General features: G+C 45.4%; 1 protein-coding gene across 6 annotated transcripts in view; it reads left to right on the plus strand.

Annotated features, from left to right (window-relative positions):
- The window catches only part of TFAP2E (transcription factor AP-2 epsilon), a 49,532-nt gene extending 34,136 nt beyond the window's left edge, over positions 1-15,396 (plus strand). For 4 of the 6 annotated variants that reach the window (XM_024104235.3, XM_042854020.2, XM_024104234.3 and 1 more), the window contains 5 exons: positions 4,518-4,616; positions 6,176-6,404; positions 8,563-8,681; positions 13,118-13,259; positions 14,167-15,396. In XM_024104235.3, coding sequence (XP_023960003.1) covers positions 4,518-4,616; positions 6,176-6,404; positions 8,563-8,681; positions 13,118-13,259; positions 14,167-14,455 — 878 coding nt within the window. In that variant the 3' untranslated portion in view covers positions 14,456-15,396. The remainder of the gene's footprint in view (positions 1-4,517; positions 4,617-6,175; positions 6,405-8,562; positions 8,682-13,117; positions 13,260-14,166) is intronic. The other 2 variants (XM_065577084.1, XM_005298388.4) reach the window with 1 other exon arrangement.
- The last annotated feature ends 5,699 nt before the right edge of the window (positions 15,397-21,095 follow it).

Raw genomic sequence — 21,095 nt, forward strand, 5'->3', positions numbered from 1 at the left:
GCCAGCATAGAGCTGGCAAAAGGACTCTGTGCAGTCTCCCTGAGCAGTGCCTGGCACCAGGGCATCCTGATGGGAGGAGGGGATGTGGCCAGGGAGCTCTGCACTCCAGTTATTCTGGGATGTAGAACGGCCACAAGTTAGAACACCCCTCGGACTTAACTTAAACAGGGGGCTGTGCAGCCCCCCCCCCGAACCCAGAATCCAGGAGGTACAGAGATGGCTTAAAGCCACCTTTCCCCTCACCATCCTGGGCTGGATCGCCTGAGACGCAGCACAGAATCCAGGCTCCTGCCTCCCATTATGTTTTGAGAAAACTGCAGCATCACACTGGAAATGCCGGGCCCTTCACAGGTTGGTCTTTCAGCTCCCTTCTGTCTATCTACAAAGCATCAATCAGTCTCGTATCTAGGCACTGTATCTACTCCCCCTGGCTACATCTACCATCCCAGCACTTCCACCTACGGGATCTTTTATCCAAGGATCTCAAAGCACTCGACAAGCTTTAATTAAACATCACAACATTCCTCCAAGGTATCTTTATCCCCATTTTGCAGATGGTGAAACCCAGGCACACAGAGAAAAAATGACACAATGTATGTCCAGGGCAGAGCTGGAATAGCACCCAGAGTCCTGACTCCCAGCTCTTACCACTTGGGCACCCCGCAGCATTTGTGGGTTTATAGCAGCTCCACTGCATGATCCAGCATGATGAGCGTGGGGTGATAAAAGCTAGCCCAACCCTGTTGAAAGCCGTGAGGGAAGGTACACAGAACAGCCATGTGGCTGTCTGTTCTTAGAAACTGGGACACATTTTGAAATCTCTCTCTGCCCTTGTGTGAAAGTCCCTGTCTCAGATTAATTGAGTTCTGTCTCAACGTGTGAGTTTCACCATCTCAGACAGCTACGCCCAAGGTGTGTGCAGCGGACAAAAGAGATCCAAGTCAGCGCGCGCGCGCGCACACACACACACACACACGGCATTTCTGGCTGGAAATCACAAGTTTCTCTCGTTCAAAGGGAAGACAAAATGGCACGTGCCCTCTAGCACCATGGCTGGATGCTCACAGGGGATTTTAGCTCACCATTTACACTGCTGTTCGGCACACACAAAACGTGTAACATGTAGCAACCAGTGCCTCCCCTGGGAGAGTAAACCAGACAGTGAGATCCTGAGCTCTGCCTGATGGAAATGCACCTGGCAACATGATATTGCAGAAACACAGAGGCAAATTCCCTTCCAACATCCGCCCACTACTTGCACATTTATTACTGACACTGCAGTATTTTTAATGGCTAAATTTATTACACGAGAGAGGATAACAGATCAGACTGTGTGAGAAAATCCCCCCTGATATTTCAGGACAACGGCATTTCAAAGCAAGTTCAAAGCATTTCAGTGGGCAAGTCTGTAGGGCTAGATTCACCTGACTCCCATTTATTTCAGTAGGCGCTAGATGTCTAAGTACCTTTGTGAATCTGGGCCTTGGCTCTCCATCTATGAAATGGAGATGATAATACTCCTTGTCTATTTACGCTGTAATTTCCTTGGGGCAGGGACTGCCTCTCGTGATGTGTCTGTTCAGCGCTCAGTACTATGGGCCCCTCTTCTCAATCGGGGCCTTCCGGCACAACCAGAATACAAGTAAATGCTATTCATATTCATTAATGACACGCTGCCATTTATAGTCTGTAAGCCCCTGGTTTAACTTGGGATTTCCAAAGGGACACAGCTAAAGATAGGTAGCCCCAAAACACAATCTATCCATCTGCCTAAAACTGTCTGCAGACTCCATGAGTTTCCCCCGCAAAATGGGAACTTAATGTTCCTTGCTCAAAAATAAACCAGTGCCGGTCACCCAGCACACAAGTCACATCTTTTAAATCCCTCCGTAAACCCCACCTTTGCTTTGCAAAGCCCTGTCTTCTAGCACTGCCTGGGCTGTAGGCTCCCTGCAATGGCAGATCTCTGGGAACACCCACCCCCCCAGCCCCATCTCTAACGCTACCAGGTCCTCCCCTTGCCTGAACTGATTATTCAGCTGTTGCGTAGTCTGTAAACTCTCTGGGGCAGGGGCTGTCTTTCAACACTGGAGCTAAACGGGTCTCTAATCTGAGTAACTGTTTCCATAGAAATAATTAAGTAAGCATAATTGTGCATAGTAGAAACAGGTTTCAAGTGTTCCAGGCAGTTACTAAAAACACACAATACAAGTATCTCTTTCAACATGACTGGGGAGGGGCTTAAATCCATAGAAGCTAAGCTAAGCTAAGCAGACAGTGCCACCTAGCCATATTTGATCATCTTCCCATCCCATTGAGTTTGGTAGCTTCGGACGCTCTGGCAGATAGAGGTGATGCTCACTAACTTAAATCAGACCCAGTGACAGTCCCCTAGCTCAGCTCAATACAAACAGAGACACACAGAGAAAGAGAAATCTACCACTGCTGCATCCCTTTGTAGCCATCCTCCTGGAGTAACTCCCTCCAGCTGAGCCCTATCCAATTACCTCTCCTCCCAAGCCTGGCTGTCTGGCAATCCCTCAGTGAGGAGAGAAACACCTGGGGTGAGTTCTGTGTCCAGGAGAGCATTTTAACTCCTTCCTTGCCACCCAGTGACTGGGTTTATATTCACCGTTACACAGAGGAGCAGCACCTTGGGCGTGTCCCTGTAACATTCATGCTGGCAATACAGTCTCTGTGTAATACAAGGACAGATACAGATGTATCCAAACCGTGCATCCCTTCCCAGTGCCGCCTCTGCTTAACACATGGTGTAACGGAACGTTTCCTGGTGAGAACCATCCAATGGCCTGAAGCCCAGCCATTTTGCCATGAAAACCTTGTCCCCATATGTAATTTTAAATCTTGTTACAGTGGTTCCTCCTGCTGCACTGGGGCCCAGGTCTAAATCTCAGACATGTTCTTTGCTTAGACCAACCCAGCACTTCTCAGAGGGTCAGTCGTCTGGAAGCACCAACATGGCTCGGCAAGTGAGACTCTGCTCTTTCAAAGTGCATCGGAAACAAAGCGAACCCAGCGCTAGCGCAGTGAGGGTTTCGTTTTGCCTGCCGAGTATTGGGCAAACCTCCGATAGTCATGTGCTTCCTTCTTGTCTGCAGGCTGGCTCAGTGTTCTGATCACCTGCGTCTTGAGAGAACAGGAAAGCAGCTGTTCTGCAGATCAGGGGGACATTTTGGTTTGCTTGTGACAAGAGCCAATATTGGTTCAGAAAAAGCCAAAGAAACCAAACTCCCATTCGCTGATGGTAGTTTTGTCTCTCACCTGCAGCAGGTTTATTGGTAAAAAAGCTGCAGATCAGACCAGGCAAACAGAAAGCGATGCCAAAAAGAAAATAGTTCATGTAGTTATGTTTGACTGTCTGATTGGATTGAGGACGCCTGCTCTAGTGGATAGGGTAGTGATCTTGGAGTCAGGAGATTTGGAGTCTATTCCCAGCGCTACCAATGGCCTGCTCTGTGACCTTGGACAAGTTACTTCCCCTCTCTGTGCCTCTGTTTCCCCTTCCACCTTCTTGTCTATTTAGATTGCAAACACTTTGGGACAGGACTCTCTCTCCTTCTGTGTATGTACAGCACCTAGCACAATGGGGCCCTGGTCTCAGTTGGGGTTTCTAGGCACTACTGAAATCCAGATCATTATTCAAATTAATTGTCTCCTATGGTTTCTCCTTGTCACAGCGCCTATAAAATTCAGAAAGTCATTGCATGTAACAGAGACTGCCTAACTGGTTCTGGACTGTGGCTCTGGGAGTGGCAGGGACTAGTTTAGTCTTCTCTAGGTGGATTGGTTTTCTGCAGTGTGCATATTCCTAAAAAAAAGTCAGCACATGTTTTAAAACTGTCAGAGTGACACATCATGTGTCAGTGCCTCATCATGCCCTGTTCATCCGCCCATCACTCTGCTGCTATGCACCGCAGCGCCTGGCCTTACTGCCCAGCACTCTGTCACGGCATGGAATGCCTCCCAAACACACGCCTGCATTTTACCTTTTTGCTCTGCAAGGTGAGCTTTCCAATAGCGTCCAGCATTACACCGCCCCAAGTCCAAATGGATTCGCCCTCTCATCCAGGACCAGGGGAAAACAAATGCTGTGACATGTGGATGAGTGGTGCTGCAAGGTTCTGCCGGGCTGCATGGTTCTGTAGACAGACACACAGATACGTAGGTGCCAAGTGGTGCGTGGAAGCATGAATACACATTGATGCATGAATCCACAGGGATGCCCAAATGCGTGATGAAGTATGAACCTACAAGTAATGCACAGCTCTTCGCGGACACATGAATGCATGGAAACACATGGATACACAGTGATGCACAAAACACACGAAACCACAAGACATACACTGCTCTCTAGGGATGCATGGGACTGCATGGATGCATGATGATGCATGTCTCAATGAAGTCCAAAAACATAGGAATGCATGGATCTGCAGTGAGACACATCTTTGCAGTGATACGTGGACATTTTTAAAACATGCTCTGGCTTTTTATTTTAGGAATGTGCCAAGGGATAAATATTAACCATCCTGGGAATGTGAAAGAAAGCCCTGACGTCGCTGCTGTCTGGAAGCAGCTCTGCTTTCCTAGCCCATACGGTGATGTTCTTGAATCTTTTAGCCTCTGTTCTTCCCTTAGAACTGCTTAATCAGCCACAATCCCAAGTGTCACAACTGTCAGAACTTTACCCTTTGCGAGTCAGTTCCGAAGGGAAACCCCATGCAACCTGTCCTTCAGTCCCCCGACGCTGTCGGAGTTTCACACTGAGAGGGAACTTAATAGACCTTAGCTTATTTCCATTCATCTTTTAGCCCTAAAACATTAGCCAGTTTTATGTAACATGTGCTGCTCTTTTATTGCCATGCTAACAAGTTGTTGAGCTGTATTTACAATATGCTGATTGTAAGGCCCCCTTAATGGGCTTAGTGTACTTGCCCTTTCCGCTTAAATTTCAGGTTTGCTGTTTCATTTTGGGCATGTGTATTTCCTTTATAAACCTGGATCTCACCCTGTTATTTGTTGCTCTAAGTATTAGGCATGTGTACTGTTTGAATGTACATCATGGAGTGACCATTACTCAGTAACCACAAAGAATGCCAGGGTTTAAACAATCTGGAGTGATTGCATTTGCAGTTAGCTGTGGAGTCTTTGAAAACCGTGGATTCAGAATTAAATTGGGTATTAATTTAAAATATAAAACCCAAAGTCACTTGGCACAAGCCTCTGCCATGGCTCTAACCGAGAAACCTTTATTGTGTCTAAAGAGGTTTCTTACTGAAGTGATGTCTGGGGAAAATAGGCCAGTTTCACTCTTGGTGTAAGGCCATGGGCCCTGTGTGGTGTCTGCTGTTCACCACCATCCGTCTGCCTTTCTGCTTTTAATTGGCATTTTCCCCATTAAGTACAAGGCAGCTTGTTCTGGGTTGTTTGGTGAACTGATCTTTTCAGTTAACTTTAGACCAGGGTGACCCAAGTGCGGGGCTCCCGCTTGCTGTGGGCCTGATCCAAACCCAGATGAAGTCAATGGAAGTCTTCCCATGTCCACACACACAGCCCTTAGCTCCCCTGGGGTTTGCTAAGTCTCAGATAACGGAGGTGCTAGGGACAGAGTCCAGGTCTTCTGTTCCTCCTTAATGGTGCTGTGTGAACATGGGCCCCAATGAAAATTCCAAATCCAAACCCCTCCAAAAATCAGCAGTACTGGAAATCTTGAAACAGGATCCAGACCTGAGTTTTGCAAACGGCCCCTTTCTCTGTGACAGGCCAGACCAAAATCTTGGATCCCTAAGCACCCCGAAGGCAGACAGAGGAAGGCGGGATTGGGGATCTGGTCAAAATTATGCACCTGGTCCTTTCCTAGAGGCCAAACAAGAACCCCAGGTCCTAGCACCCCTGAATTTGGAGGGATAAGTTACAGATCTGCATTTTGCCTGGTTTTCAAACCACCCCTCAGGCAGTTTCTCTTTTTCCATTAAGAAACATACAAGACCAAGGAAAACCCCATGGTCATGTCTGTTTACTTCTTACGATGGAAATGCCTGTGCATTGAGCTCCTGGAATGCTGCCTGAGGGGCCCCGAGCGTCACCAAGTTTCTGTTTCCTCTGCTTTAGACCCTTTCCAGTGACATTCTTTCTCTCTTGCTGCTTTTCCTTCCAGTGCCCATCCCCTCGAAGGCGAACGGCACCACCATCTCTGCCCTGTCGATGAACAAAGACAGTTTGATTGGAGGGGTGACAAATCCCAACGAGGTCTTCTGCTCCGTGCCTGGCCGGCTCTCCCTTCTCAGCTCCACCTCTAAGTACAAGGTGACCGTCGGGGAGGTGCAGAGAAGGCTTTCCCCACCAGAGTGTCTCAATGCCTCTCTTCTCGGGGGAGTCCTCAGGAGGTAAGCATCACACCATACTTATCTTCCTCTGATTTTGTCTCTCCTCTGCTTCCTTCAGGTCAAAGTGTCTGAGCTATTTCCAGTGATGAACGCTTGCTGGTCATTATTAATTATTTGCATGCAGTAGAGCCTAGGCGCCCCAGTCAAACACAGAACAAAAAGCTAAACCCTGCCCCAAACAGCTTACAGTCTAGGGAATGCCCTTGAGACAGTCCCACTGACTTCAGGCGGCACCTGCGGGTCCTTCCGATTTGGGGTGATGTATAGGTCTGGTTACAATTTCAACCCCCTAGATCTGAATCTGGGAAAGTTCACATCTCCTGATCCACATTGTGCAACTGTCCCCTAAGTCTATAACAGGCCAAGCCAAAGCCCTGTCCCAAACACCTTGCCAAACTTCAGGGGTGCTCAATATCCGGATCCAAGTATGAATTTTGCAGCTTGTGCCCTAGTTCTGCGATCCACTGTGAGTGCTTTGTTCAGCTCTACCAAGTGGTTATTCTTATACCTTGTCATCGGATAGAGAAGTCCCAGTCCAGGACTCTTTTTATCTCAGAATAGCAAAGGCTGCAAAGGTGTTGGATTAAATTATTCCAGTAACAGGCCACGTGTTTTGCTGCTGCTCTGGGTGATAGTCAATTTTATTACTTTTCACAGAGATTCTGCCCCAAACCTGCAATGTTTTCTGCATAGGAAGCTCACTGGTTGGCTGTTGCTGTTGTCACTCCAGTAAGACCCACCTTTTGGAGGTGGGACTCCCTAAGAACAACATTAAAGCCCAACAGGTCTCTGTGCGCTCCTGGGCATATGGGTATTTTTGCAATACAGCGCATCGCTTTGCAAGTTCCTACAAGCTTGCAGCCCAAATGCTTCTTTGTTAATGAATCTGCGAGTCTCCTGCACAAACTTAGATGAGCTGCTGTTTGTTGGAACAAAGGCATCACTGAGGATTGCTCTTGTTGAGAATTTGAAACAATAAAACTAGTGATTGGATGAAGGTTCTTTTTATTCTCATATCTGTTTCATTCACTGAACAGCAGTTCTTTTCATGGCTATAAAAGAATCCAGGACTACCATGTCGTTTGGAATATAGAAATTGATTTTAGCACACTTTATATTCGGTTATCAGTAGTCCTTACCATTGGGATTTGTGAAGCTCATTGTATATTTTATTCCAGATCAAGAGACTACTCAGTTACAACTGGGAGGGATTGCAACTGCTTTGGAGGAAAGGGTCATAATTCAAAATGATCTGGACAAATTGGAGAAATGGTCTGAGTTAAACAGGATGAAGTTTAACAAAGACAAATGCAAAGTGCTCCACTTAGGAAGAAAAAATCAGTTTCACACATACAGAATGGGAAGAGACTGTCTAGGAAGGAGTATGGCAGAAAGGGATCTAGGGGTTATAGTGGACCACAAGCTAAATATGAGTCAACAGTGTGATGCTGTTGCAAAAAAAGCAAACATGATTCTGGGATGTATTAACAGGTGTGTTGTGAGCAAGACACGAGAAGTCATTCTTCCGCTCTACTCTGCTCTGGTTAGGCCTCAGCTGAAGTATTGTGTCCAGTTCTGGGCACCGCATTTTAAAAAATATGTGGAGAAATTGGAAAGGGTCCAGAGAAGAGCAACAAGAATGATTAAAGGTCTTGAGAACATGCCCTGTGAAGGAAGGCCGAAAGAATTGGGTTTGTTTAGTTTGGAAAAGAGAAGACTGAGAGGGGACATGATAGCAGTTTTCAGGTATTTAAAAGGGTGTCATAAGGAGGAGGGAGAAAACTTGTTCACCTTAGCCTCTAAGGATAGAACAAGAAGCAATGGGTTTAAACTGCAGCAAGGGAGGTCTAGGTTGGACATTAGGAAAAAGTTCCTAACTGTCAGGATGGTTAAACACTGGAATAAATTGCCTAGGGAGGTTGTGAAATCTCCATCTCTGGAGATATTTAAGAGTAGGTTAGATAAATGTCTATCAGGGATGGTCTAGACAGTATTTGGTCCTGCCATGTGGGCAGGGGACTGGACTCGATGACCTCTCGAGGTCCCTTCCAGTCCTAGAATCTATGAATCTATGAACAGGCTGGGAAACAGCAGTTTGTGTGTTTCTTTTTCTTTCCTTTCAACTAAAATTTTTTCCCTCCTTGTTTCCCTCTTGCAGGGCAAAATCAAAAAATGGTGGAAGGTGTTTAAGGGAAAGATTAGAGAAAATAGGCTTAAATCTACCTGCAGGAAGGCGTAAAGCTGCCAATGTCACTTTGCTGACGTCGTTGGTGGAAGGTAAGAGTCGTTCTGTGATTTAACATCACACTGGGGTGCCCAATCTTGCCCAGTCTAAGTCCTCCATTTGCAATTTGTCAGAGGGCCTAAAACAGAACAGATTAAGCAGCAGCCATCATTAATCCAGAGTGGGGTCTGCATGTAATTCTCCGTCTTCACCCAAGCACGTCTTCTGAACTAACAGATTTCTGCTGGGCTAACAAGAGCACAGTTTGGAGAAAGTCCTCACAATTGGAACGAGGTAGCTGCAGACCTGTCAGGCCAAATGTTCCAGTGTTTGCACATGGCTACCAATGCTTTTGGGGTCCTTTAGAACATCATGGGATCTAGAATTTAGAACCACTGAAAATTGAAACCCAACCTGTGTTGCTTAGCTATGTCTGGTTCACATAAGTCACATTTTATTCTTTCTGCTCCCTCATTGCATGAGCTTAAGTCTCCTGATCAAATTTGCGGCACAAGTTTGAAATGTGCTATCAACGACTATTCGAGCTTAAAATTCACTTTTGTGAATGACTACAAGTAAAACTCAGTCACATGAAGATTCACAGAAAGCAAACACAAAAGGAGCAGGAACACGGCCAAAGCAAACTCATTAAGAAATTATCACAAATATTCACCAACCTATTCATAAATATGCACTCACTTCTATTGCAAACTTACTGGATTACTGAAAATGTTGTGTCCTTGGCCCAAACAGACCTGTTTTATTGGGACTCAGACTTGTGTAGATCTCCACACGTTCCCTTGTCTTGCCTTTGAAATAGGTCAAATGCACTTCCAATCCTAGCTGCCCCCATGTCTGGATCCGTGATACACTAGTGCTCTGCATACTCCGTAAAAATATGCTTGAGGTTGGCTCAGTGGCACTGCCACATGGGACAGAAAGGTTCAATTCCCAAAAGAGAAATTGGGGGAAACACAGCCTTCAAGGGAGTGTAGTGGCTGATCTGTGAGCGTGGTGGTGGGTGCTGAGTGAGGCTATGGGAAACATGCTATGTAGGGCCTCCATAGTCAACCTATAACTTGCCCTTTAAGCATGAAGTCCCCTTGCTTAAAGCTGCCTGTTTAGTAGTTCTCCTCCCAGCCTTCACACTGTGGAAATGATGATGTCGCTACCGCATCTATGGACCAAAGGACACAGGAAGGAGACAAATGAAATGGTGGCTTCAACTCCCTTCCAGCTTCGGAATCCATTGTATTTGCGCCCAGCGTGTTGGAGGCAGCTGCCTGCAGTTTTTGAATAGAAAATCGTCTCCATTGTTGCCAGCAAATTAAATGACCCGCTTCATTAGGCGGAGGTTGTTACCAAGGGCCGTCGGTGCGTGCTGAATGACAGGCTGATTTCCATTAAAAGAAAAGAAAGAAAAGAATGAAAGAAAGGAAGAAATATACATTTTGATTTCATGAGGCTGCTGACTTTTTGGTTACTGCTTAACGGCTCAGAGTAAATAAAAGAGTGGCCCCATGTGTGCTTGATGGATATGATTTCCTCTTGCAACGCAGTGTTATGGTATTGGAAGATGGTTCACCCAGGGGAAGGTGCTATTGCTTTGCCATTTTTCAGCAGACAGAAACTAGGTTGCCCTGCTATGCCTCAGGCCCTTTTTTCTTGGACATTTGCTGTCTTATTTTAATCTGTTTGCTCCCCTCTGCCTCTTCAACCTCTGTACTTATTTATTCATTTTTTTATTTATTACTGGGTGTTTTTTAGCGTTAATTATATTTTTAGATTGATGCTCAGCTGTTCATAAATATAGATGGAGGGAGAACCAGTGTCCGTGGGTAAATGAGACGGGGAATAAAAAGCATCACCTGAAATAGCAAAAGAAGAACGTTAGACACATAAGGCTGTACTAGAGGGATGTCTCCTGTGCTTAGTGGACAGTTTGCTTGCTTCCAGAAGAACTCACCCGCTGCTTTTCCTGTGCTAAGGTTCAGCCAGTTTTGAGTCTAAGATTTGTCTCTTTTGATTCTCATGTGCCAGTCTCATTATCTTCTTATAAAAAGGAAGCAAGGCATGCTAGAACCAGGGGAAGGGAAGAGCAGAAGCTACCATCATGTCCTCCCTGAATATACTATGCAAATCCCAATGACAGTATTTAGTACTTAGATACTGCAATGATAGACACGTTGGAAATATCTAAGAGAGTCACATGGGCAAATCGGCAGAAATAGAAATTTGTGTTTGGAATTTTTCATGGGATTTTTGGCGGTCTGCTCCCTGGCATGTTAGGTGCAGGCTTCACTGGGGTTACACCAGGGGTGAATTTGGCCTTAATTCTGCACAAGATACCAGGTTACGTTCCAACTTTCAAAACACTCTCCAACCCTCCAGAAAAGAGATGTGTGAAAAGAATGTGGCTAATGTAGGCTTCTGGCCCAAAGACTTTCCTGGGATTGCTCAGAAGCTTAAAGATACAGGTGGGGTGAAGTGTCGGCTGAATTAGGGCATTACCTGTATAAAGTCACTTGACAGCTCTCCTTCATGGCCATCTCTGCCATGTGCCCTCCTGTGCCACACTGGCCTGCTGGTGCCCCCATCTACTTCATTACAGCAAGTAAGGAAGCCCCTGCTCCACCAGGCCCTGATTCAGCAAAGCACTTTAAGAACATGTTAAGAATGTTATGAGGACTGACCCTCGAGTCAAGACTCTTTACAATATCTCAAGTTGGGCACCCAAATCATTAGTCACCTTAGCTTTAGCCACTAGCACATGCTTCCACAAGGACAGAGCCAAGAAGTCCCAACTTCCAGTCCTTTGCTGTACCCCCACTTTTATAGCCACCGTCTCCCTGTTCCACAGAAGTGAATAGATTTTCATTCATATTGCGCACATGCGCCCACACACACAAAATTGCCCCAACTCTCATTTTCTAGTATTTCATTATATAGTTATGGCTGAGGGAGTGAGGAGGGAAAGGAAATTGAGAAGCTTCATACGGGAAGCCAAACACTCTGCCCAAAATAGGCTTCACACGCACGATTCTCAGAGCTGGGGGGGCAGCGATGGGAGCTAGGTTAATGCTATTGGGATGGATGGCCTAATACGTATGAACAGCGGGGGGCAAGTCAAATTAGCTCTGTCTGCCTAACCCGGGGTTTGGGCATGATCAATTGCCATCAGCTCTGATTATTTCCATGGGGATGCCTGAAGATGGATCAATTTCATCAATGAGAGGGCAGTTCCCTGGAATGATGGATACCTAGGCTGAGCATTCTCCCCTTAGGCCTTTCTGTTCAGCGAGGAAGGATACAAACAAGACCCTATCTTCCTTCTATTCCTCCTGTGCTTCCCCCTTCCCCTGTTCTGGAGTAATCACCATCTTAGGGGGTCCCCCCGCCAAAAAAGAAGTCAGTCCCCTTTGATAGTCTGGGTTTGTGGTAAGGCAGCATGGTTGCCTAACGCAATGGGATCATACTCTGATTCTGAAATAGGAGGGCTAGTAGGAAAAGATAGGAGGAGAAAACAGGTGAGAGAAAGAGAGAGATGAGGGGGGAGGTGGGAGGGACAGGGATGTCTCTGTTACTCTTCCTCCTGCAAGAACACAGCACAATGGGCCAAATTCCACCCAGATGTAACTGCAGCCACATTGACTTTGGTGTGTTATTTTATGAACCAGCAAAGGAGGGAGGGAGGAAGAGATTTTGTTCTTAGAGCCAGGGACTGTCAATCAGGACTCCTGGGGCATGATTCTCCCACAGCAGGGTACGAGAAACTCCCATTGCTTTCAGTGGGAGCTTGACCTAGCACAGTACCTCCAGAAGGGCCCCCCCGTAGCAGGTGCAAGACGACAGGCCTGTTTGCCTCAGTTTCCCTCCTGGAGCATCTCCAGAAAGAGTCCAAAGCATCTTCCCAAGTATAAACATAGCCCTTGTGGGTTCCATTTATTACAGAAGTCCCATGCATGTAAACCTTGACCAAGTGCCACCACCTTAGTCTAGAACTTCCCCAGCATAATCCAAAACAGTACCCACAGCGTACTGTCCTAGCCAGCCCAGCCCTTCCACATCCACAGAACAGCTCCACTCTTCCCAGCAGGGACCCCACAGCCTCTCTGCTTGGAGAACACCTTTACCAGGGGAGCATCCCTCACTCTCCTCCTGGCTCTGATCCTCCCTGGTCCTTTATAGCCCCCAGTGGTGCCCTGTCCTCTTAACTGGCAAAATGGGAGCACTTGTCCTGGCACAGGAGAGCTGGACCTACTTCATAGGGGTTAGCCACCCTGTGACACAGCTACTCCCGGAATGCTAGAGCCAACCAGGGAGACTCCAGAGTTTTCCTCCCCTTGCCTAGAGATCTGAGGAAAAGAGCATCCAGCCCCAACAGAAATCAGCAAGGCTTCCCAATAAGATATGTGGAGATTTCTGCAGAAAATGCTCCATTGTTGTTATACAGGTACAGACCCAGCTCATTCATTTGTTCTTCGTCTAGGCGAAGCCGTTCACCTCGCCCGGGATTTTGGTTATGTGTGTGAAACGGAGTTCCCAGCGAAGGCAGCAGCGGAATACCTGTGCCGTCAGCACTCCGATCCCAGCGAACTCCACACCCGGAAAAACATGCTTCTGGCTACCAAGTGAGTATGCACCCCCAGCAGCATCGAGGCCCCCTCGTGCTAGGCACTGCATATACGTATCACCGAGAGAGAGTCCCTGCCCCAAAGAGCTCTCAGTCCCGCACGGAGGACACACTCACGGGAATGTGCTGCACACACTCATATTCAACGGACACACAACACAGTGAAATGCCTCAGGCACTCACATTGGAAGGACGAACATGAACATTCAAAGGACATGCTCATTGACACTGCACGCTTTTGGCTTATGTTTGCCTTTCATGACATCTCCCATGGGGATAATGCATCACTTCACCAAACACTTTCCTCTGATTGTTTGTTGTTGGATTGTTTTAAGCTAACTGTTTTCAAGTGGTGTTCTGCTCTGAACAGTGATTCCTTAAAAATAGCTGCATGGGGTTCCTTGCTTCCTGGGCCTCAGAGACTTTCAGATCATTTCACTTAGTTTACAAGTAAAAGAGGGTTTTATTTAATTGCCAGTCCTGCAAACTCATCCTGGGATCTGAGCTTCGAGCCAGGTTCTTTCCTTCTCGGACATCATCACCAATCATAAAGATTCTGTAGGCTAAATTATGCCCTAAGTAATACCTGCGCAACCCCACTGCCTTCAAATCATGCCCTCAGTGACACCTGTGCAAACATGATTCTTACTGGGCACAGGGAATCGAATCAGAGACCCATCAAACTCATCTCATCCAGGCTAGCAAACAGCTGTCCAATGGAAATGACCTTCAATCCCCACCAGCTCAGGGCTGAATTCAGATCAGTGTCCTGGAAGGGAAACACTTTGAGTCTCTTGGCTCAGCCCGTCCCCCCAGTGATAACAGCTTAAATGAATTACAGAAACAGAGCACAAACCATAGATTTCCAGCTCTTTAAAAACATAATGGCTTCCTTTCTCTTGTAGGCAAATTTGTAAAGAGTTTGCAGACTTGATGGCCCAGGATCGTTCTCCGCTTGGGAACAGCCGCCCGTCTCTCATCTTAGAGCCAGGTGTCCAAAGCTGCTTGACTCACTTCAGCCTGATAACCCACGGCTTCGGGGGCCCAGCCATCTGTGCAGCACTCACAGCCTTCCAGAACTACCTGGTGGAGTCCCTCAAGGGGTTGGATAAAATGTTCATGAACAGCACAGGGAATGGGCATGCAGCCGGAGACTCTAAAGCGTCAGAGAAAGAAGTGAAGCATCGGAAATAACATGCTGTCTCACTACCCCTCCCCTGGGGGGAGCTCTTCCCAGCTCATGATAGGAGGTCTTATTGGTGTTGGAAAAAAATATTAAGACCCAGTGCAACATGTTTTCCGATGTTTGAACTTGGGACGCAACTCTTAAAGCAAACAAATAAACAAGAAGATTTAAAGAATTTAAGAAGAAGAAGAAAAGAACCTTAATGGACATCACTGAGATCGAGAGAATAAGACAGGTTGATGGCTTTTGTTTATTTTAATTGTGGATGCAGGAAGCCAAGTCATGTGCAATTTTATTTTGTTTTTTTAACCCACAACGAAATACTGAAGTGCTCCAGGAGTCTGTTCAAACTGAAACACCGAAAAATCAATAGAGAGGAAAGGCCTCAGCCATTCAAGATGTTTTTGAAACTGAGGCAGAAGTAAGTCAGGTGGGATTTTTTGTATTGCGGGCAGATCTGGATGTATAACCTGCCTTCAACAGGCAGCCAGGGAATCTTCCAATGATGCCACCTACACAATAGTCCTATGCCCAAGACAAGAGGAAAATCACCAGCGTTCCTGCCTTGATTTTCAAGAGGTTTCAAGACTTTGTTTACAGTTTGCAACAAACTGACACTCACTACAGATTTTCTCCAGGGCCTATGGAACCCTGAGCCATGTCAGGAGAACAATCTTACACTCAGACTTCTTTCCAAGATGGGAATTGATCAACGAGAACCTTCTGGAATGTTACATGCAAGCCAATGGGGTCAAGCAGGTTAAGTTACACCTGGGACTAAATAAAACGCCACGATCTACAAAAAACAGCACACAGGTTTCTAAAATTAATAATAATAATAATAATAATAAAGCACAAGGAGCAGAACTTGAACCAGGCCAAATTGAACTGAACTGTTCTAAATCTGTACATATTTATTTATGTGTAATTAAATCTGAAAGTTTTAAAATGTCCAGTGCAAGTTATTTATATCTAATTGAATTGGGATTTTTTTTTTTTTTTTTTTTTTTTTTTTGGAAAGAGGAAAGTCTTTGGATTTTCTGCCATTAGAAATGGGAATGAAGTTTTGGAGTCACAAAACTGTAGCATGGGCAGCAGGCTGTGATGATAATGACCATAGAAGTTCTGCAGGGTTTTGTACTTGCTGTTGTTTCTCTGAAAGCTGCAATCGATGTACAACACACCACAGTGTCATTCTCATTATCTTAATAAACCTCTTTTTATTTGAAGAAAACACCTTCATGTTCTCTGTGACACTCGGATTCTTCTGTTTCTGTGGCTGCCAGAAGGAAAAGTTCTACAAATCCGGGGGGGTGGCGGGAGAAGTCCCCCCACCCCCTTTTGTTTTGTTTGTGTAGCTGACATTTGACTGAAATAAGCTATGGATTAATAGAAATGAGCTGAGAGTTACTGGAGTTAGGATTTATGCCCTGATCCTGCAAATAGCAAAGAACACAGAGCCAGTTGCAGGACTGAAGTCTCTGATTTTACTGAAGACAATAGAGCAGAGAGGGGTTCACAAAATGAGGATCTGGATCCAGAACCCCTCAAAGTTCTGGGGTGTTTGGAGCCAGGTTTTGGATTCAGGAGACAAAGACCATTGTGAAATTCAGACTGGAATTGGGGTTCCGAGTTTACGCACACACTTGCAAAATTCTAGGGTGTTCAGATCTGGAGTTTTGGCTCAGGTGTCTTGGTTCAGGCCAAAGTCTGCTTTGTAGATATAGTTTTCCCTTAGGAGTAGAGCAGAGGCTGATGGAAAGCGAAGGGAAACCCTCAAATGATCCCAACATAAACGCCCTTGAAAGGGAGACGTGAATTTTTTTTATATTGAAATCCTCTAGAGATGGGCCAAAACTGGAACCATTTATCCAAATCCTCATCCCTCCAAAACGTTCAGCATTCATATCAAATGGAAACTGGAGCAGAAACAGCACCGAGTTTGTAGTTTGCAAAACTAATCCCTAAACGACAATGCTTTGCAAAACCAAAAGAGTCCTGACTTTGCCGCATTCTTAGCATCATCTTGCCCATGTTAAGAGAGAGACTTATATACAAGACCTGGTTGGGGGTACTGGAGGCACATCTGCTGCATGGTATCAGAACAATATAATATGGATGCTGATATATAATTATAATCTATAAACATGCAAAGGTGAGTATAGGGGGAGTGAGAAGTCATTTCATAGTCATAAGTTATACAGGGGTTGCTTGCGTGAGTAGGCCACTCTTTGCATAGACCAACTAATTCTGGTGTGTTCTTGAAATGCAACCGAGAGATACATTAGACAGCATGAACCTCAGGGTATAATGTACAGTAATTATTCAATTGGTCAGGGAGAAAAACTACCTCCCCCACTGTTTTCCCCTTTGGGCTGCTGGTAAGTCCCCTGAAAGTTTCATGAGACAAAGCCTGGCTCCCTAATGTCTCAGGTGGGAACTGCTTCTTTGTGAAGTGGGTGGGAGGTTGTGGGCCCTGCCCCAGACTTCCTGGCTGCCTTTGGGTAAAGGTCTGGTTTTCAGAAGCACCCAGACCTACATTTTTAAAAGGGACTAGTGATTTTGGGTGCCCAGCTTGACACCTAAAAAGAGCCAGGTTTATAAAAGGCAGGTGTCCAGCACAGTCTTCAAATAGGGCCCCTAAGATGGCCTCAAGTTGGGCACCCAGAAATGGAGGCACCTAAAATCAGTAACCACTTGTGAAAAGTCAGGCCTGAGTCCCACAACTGCAGCAGAAATCAATGGGACAGGCGGGCGCTCAACGCCTCTGAAAAATCTGGCTTGTAATATTTCTGTGCTTCAGTAGCACATCAGGAAACTGGGTGTAATAATACCTCTCAGCCTCTTTGGGGGTGAAGTGGGGGGTGAGGATAAACCCATAAATACTTGGTGATGGGACCATATAAATATCTAGATATACAGAAAATACTGTTTTAACTCATCGATCTCCACAGAACAGAGAAAGATGCCTCTCCCTTATGCTACTAAACCTTGCTAATAAAATCAAGGTGTTCACCCCAAAACATGTGACAGTTGGGTGCTTATTGTTGGCTTCTCTCTTTTTGCTTCACTCCAGCTGCAGGTCTTTCCCAGGCAAGTGCAGCAAATCAGAGCAATCCAAAAGATAAGTGGCAGGAGGATGCTATTTATTCAGTATCCCATTAGTGCTAGAATTCACCTGCCAGGACTCCTGTCCTGTAGGGCTCCCAGTTATTTTCTCCACCTTCCCATCATGAGAAGCCATGAGGGTCCTTTCCACAATCCAGGACCTCCCCTTGTATAAGTTCCCACGCTGACTACATATATCATCGTGGGAAAATATGTGACAGTACTGTTGGCAAAGCATATTTCAAAACAGATTCCGGCTCATGATTTCTACCCGTTATGGGACACTTTGGAATTTCAATCTAAAATCTTGTTTGAATTAATTTTGTACAAACAACAAATCTAGGGAAACCACAAGACAGTCCCTGACATGAAAAGCGAAAGTGACATGTAGACTAAGACTCCAAGTTCCCTAATACTGAGATATCTCATGGGCTAACTATGGTTAACATTGAACTGCGACTCTGTATTTTATCATTAACATAAAGAAGAGGCGGTAGTTATGTGTTGCTATTCTGCATGGCTTTGAATAGAATGAATAATTCACCTTCATAGGATACCTCAAACACGACAGGATGGTAATCTCATTCTGTAGTACAACAACACAATAAATAGACTTTTGCAAGTTGCTGACTTGTGCCTGGTGTGTTCTTTCATTTACAAGAGAGAGTCTTTAAAGTTCCAATTTAACAGATAGAGCACAAAGGAGTCAGACAGTCAGTAATCAATGGGAGTCTTTCTGTTGACTTTAATGGGATTTGAATCAGACATGGGGGGACAGGGGGGAGTGAATCACCTTCAAATCCACGTGGTGAAATTGCAGGACCAAAATCTCCTTCCAGTGGTAACAAAATAATCAAATATAACCAATAAGCTCAGGGGGAAAGTAACTGGAGGAAGTGGCCTAGACAGCACAATGTCCTAGACACAGTCCCACCCCAATTGTATTTGTTCCTGACTCAGATTTTTGGAGAACCAAACCCGAAGAATTCATCCTTTACTACACAGGATCAGGACTCTTGGGGGAAGTTTAGTTCGATTTAATAGATTTTAAAACCAGGACGCACCGTTATGATCATCTAGTTTGACTTCCTACATACCACAAACCTTATCACTTGGGCCACCAGGGACTCTTGGTGCCGTAAGTGAGAATAATATCTTTAAACCAACCCGTAGACTTTATCCCCCACTACTAGGGCATCCCCCACATTTGAACCGACAATCTCTGGCACTGACAGAGCCAGTGAGCCACTTAGTGGTACACAGACATCCAACCAGCGTGGAGGTATTCAATGAAGCTGATAGCTCCTTGCTGTAAACTGGGTCTTAGCATATTTATTCTGATGCCTCCAGGCTATTTCTGCTCAATCTTTCCTAGCAAGCAGGAGTCTGAAGACATATCCTGGAATATAGAAGTGTGCCCTTAAAAATGACGTTCAGTTTAGCAGCCTAGGGCATAGCAGACATCATACTAAAAGGCCTGTTTGAATGCAGATAACTATCCACTCCCTTTTGATGGTGGGGAGGAGGGCAAATGAGATCAAAGTATTGCTCCAAATCAGACAGGTAACAACTGGAGTGTGCCCAGCGTACCATCTCCTGCACAGTCTGAAACTGACTTGGAAATCTTCAAGAGGCAAAGTTTTCTTGCCATGATTCAGTTGTCTAGGGACCCATATTCTGCAAACGGATAGAATGGCTTCTCTGCCAATTTTTTTCCATGTCCAAAATTTCAGCTGACGTGTGTGCTCCTGCTCATTGTTCCATGCGTATTAGATAGACTTCAGCCAATTCTCTTGCAGCATCTCAAGTTCATTTAAACTTCCCCTTCTCAAATTTATGCTCTAAAGGGTGAATCACCCGCACTACTAATGGCCTGCCAATGGCCAAATTCCTCACCTAAGTCCCATGTTATGGACATAATTAAGGTTCAGTAATTCGTTGAGCCTTTTGCTGGTTCTCTGCATAGGGGTGAATTTCAGCCTAATTTAGGGAGAAGCATTTCGAAAAAGTTGCAGTGGACTTTCATCGTACTGAGAACTCGTCCGCTTTAGTTTCTTTAGGAGTTGCTTTGTGCCAACCTCAGAGGTAAGTGTCTCAAGAAACATTGATAGATGTCAAGACAGCTATGCTGATTTACATCCTGTGAGAAAATGGCCCACCGTACTCTTCATGTTTTCTTGACCAAAATGCAAAAATCATGCCTGGATCGCCATAGGGTCAGGAAGCAAAAGTTTCCACAAGATTCATTAATATTTTTAAATGGCTTTTATGGGGGATTACATCAGAGAAGACTGTCAGGTGAAAACTGGTGGCTTCCAGTACTTAACTCTCTCTTGGGGCTGTCCAGATAAAATAGTCTTGGTTTGTATGAGGTGCTTTCTCTATTAGCTGGTGCTGGAAACTGAAGCTGGGCTCTGAAAAATCCTGTTCTCCCGTCTATCTCCATCCTCCAAGGCAAAGAAAAGTCTGCAGCCAGAACTCAGCTCGCCACTTGATGATGGACAAGAAGGACCAGGATCCAGCTCACTCTCAAGTAGTGACGTGAATGTTTTCCGGGCTAGCAGGAGTACTGCCAGGCCAGTCTGAGCTAGAGGCACAGGGAGCAGATTCTGAATGTTGAATAAGAACATGTCTATTATGGCCATATCAGCCCTTCGAAACGCTTAGTCGTGGTGGTGCGGGAGCAGACTAGCCGTGGCATAAGCCACACCCTGCTGCCCCCTTTAAATAGAAGTTGGATGTGAAGTATTTCACAAACACTTTTTTGAGATGCCTAGGACATTTCTGGCTGTACTTTCTTGTTTTCGCATGGTGGAATGTGCCAGGCTGCTTAACAGAAAGAGCTGCTACTAGAAATTTTGGAGGCCTTATTAATTCTGAAAGCTAAGTGGAACTGTAAACAGAAGTCGTTGCTGTATTTCCTGGGCAGATTATATCATCCTCAGCTGACGTCTCTCTTTTTATTTATTTAGGTATGTTTACATCTGCGCACGCAGAAAATAGCTAATGTAGATATGTTAAAACACACATTTCCTCTTTGTATTTGAAATATTTTCAGCTAAGCCATCACTATTGTCAATTTCTCTGCACTGCAATTTATTTTTCAGTGATTATTTATTCATATTCCAGTAGTACCTAGCGGTCCCAGCAGAGATTGGGGCCCCATTGTGTTAGGTGCTGTACAAACACTGGAACAAATTGCCTAGGGAGGTTGTGGAATCTCCGTCTCTGGAGATATTTAAGAGTAGGTTAGATAAATGTCTATCAGGGATGGTCTAGACAGGATTTGGTCCTGCCATGCGGGCAGGGGACTGGACTCGATGACCTCTCGAGGTCCCTTCCAGTCCTAGAATCTATGATTCTATGATTCTATGATAAGAGAGAGTCCTTCCCTGAAAACTTGTAGTCTAAATAGACAACACAAAGGAAGGATTATTATCCACATTTTACAGCTGGAAGCTCTATTTCCTGTTAAAATAGAATGTTTCAATTCGTTGCTGATCCCTAATCAAAGAAATATTTATGTTTTTAAAAAGTCTC

Source organism: Chrysemys picta, chromosome 23, assembly GCF_011386835.1.
Source record: "Chrysemys picta bellii isolate R12L10 chromosome 23, ASM1138683v2, whole genome shotgun sequence".
NCBI classification, from domain to species: domain Eukaryota; kingdom Metazoa; phylum Chordata; order Testudines; family Emydidae; genus Chrysemys; species Chrysemys picta.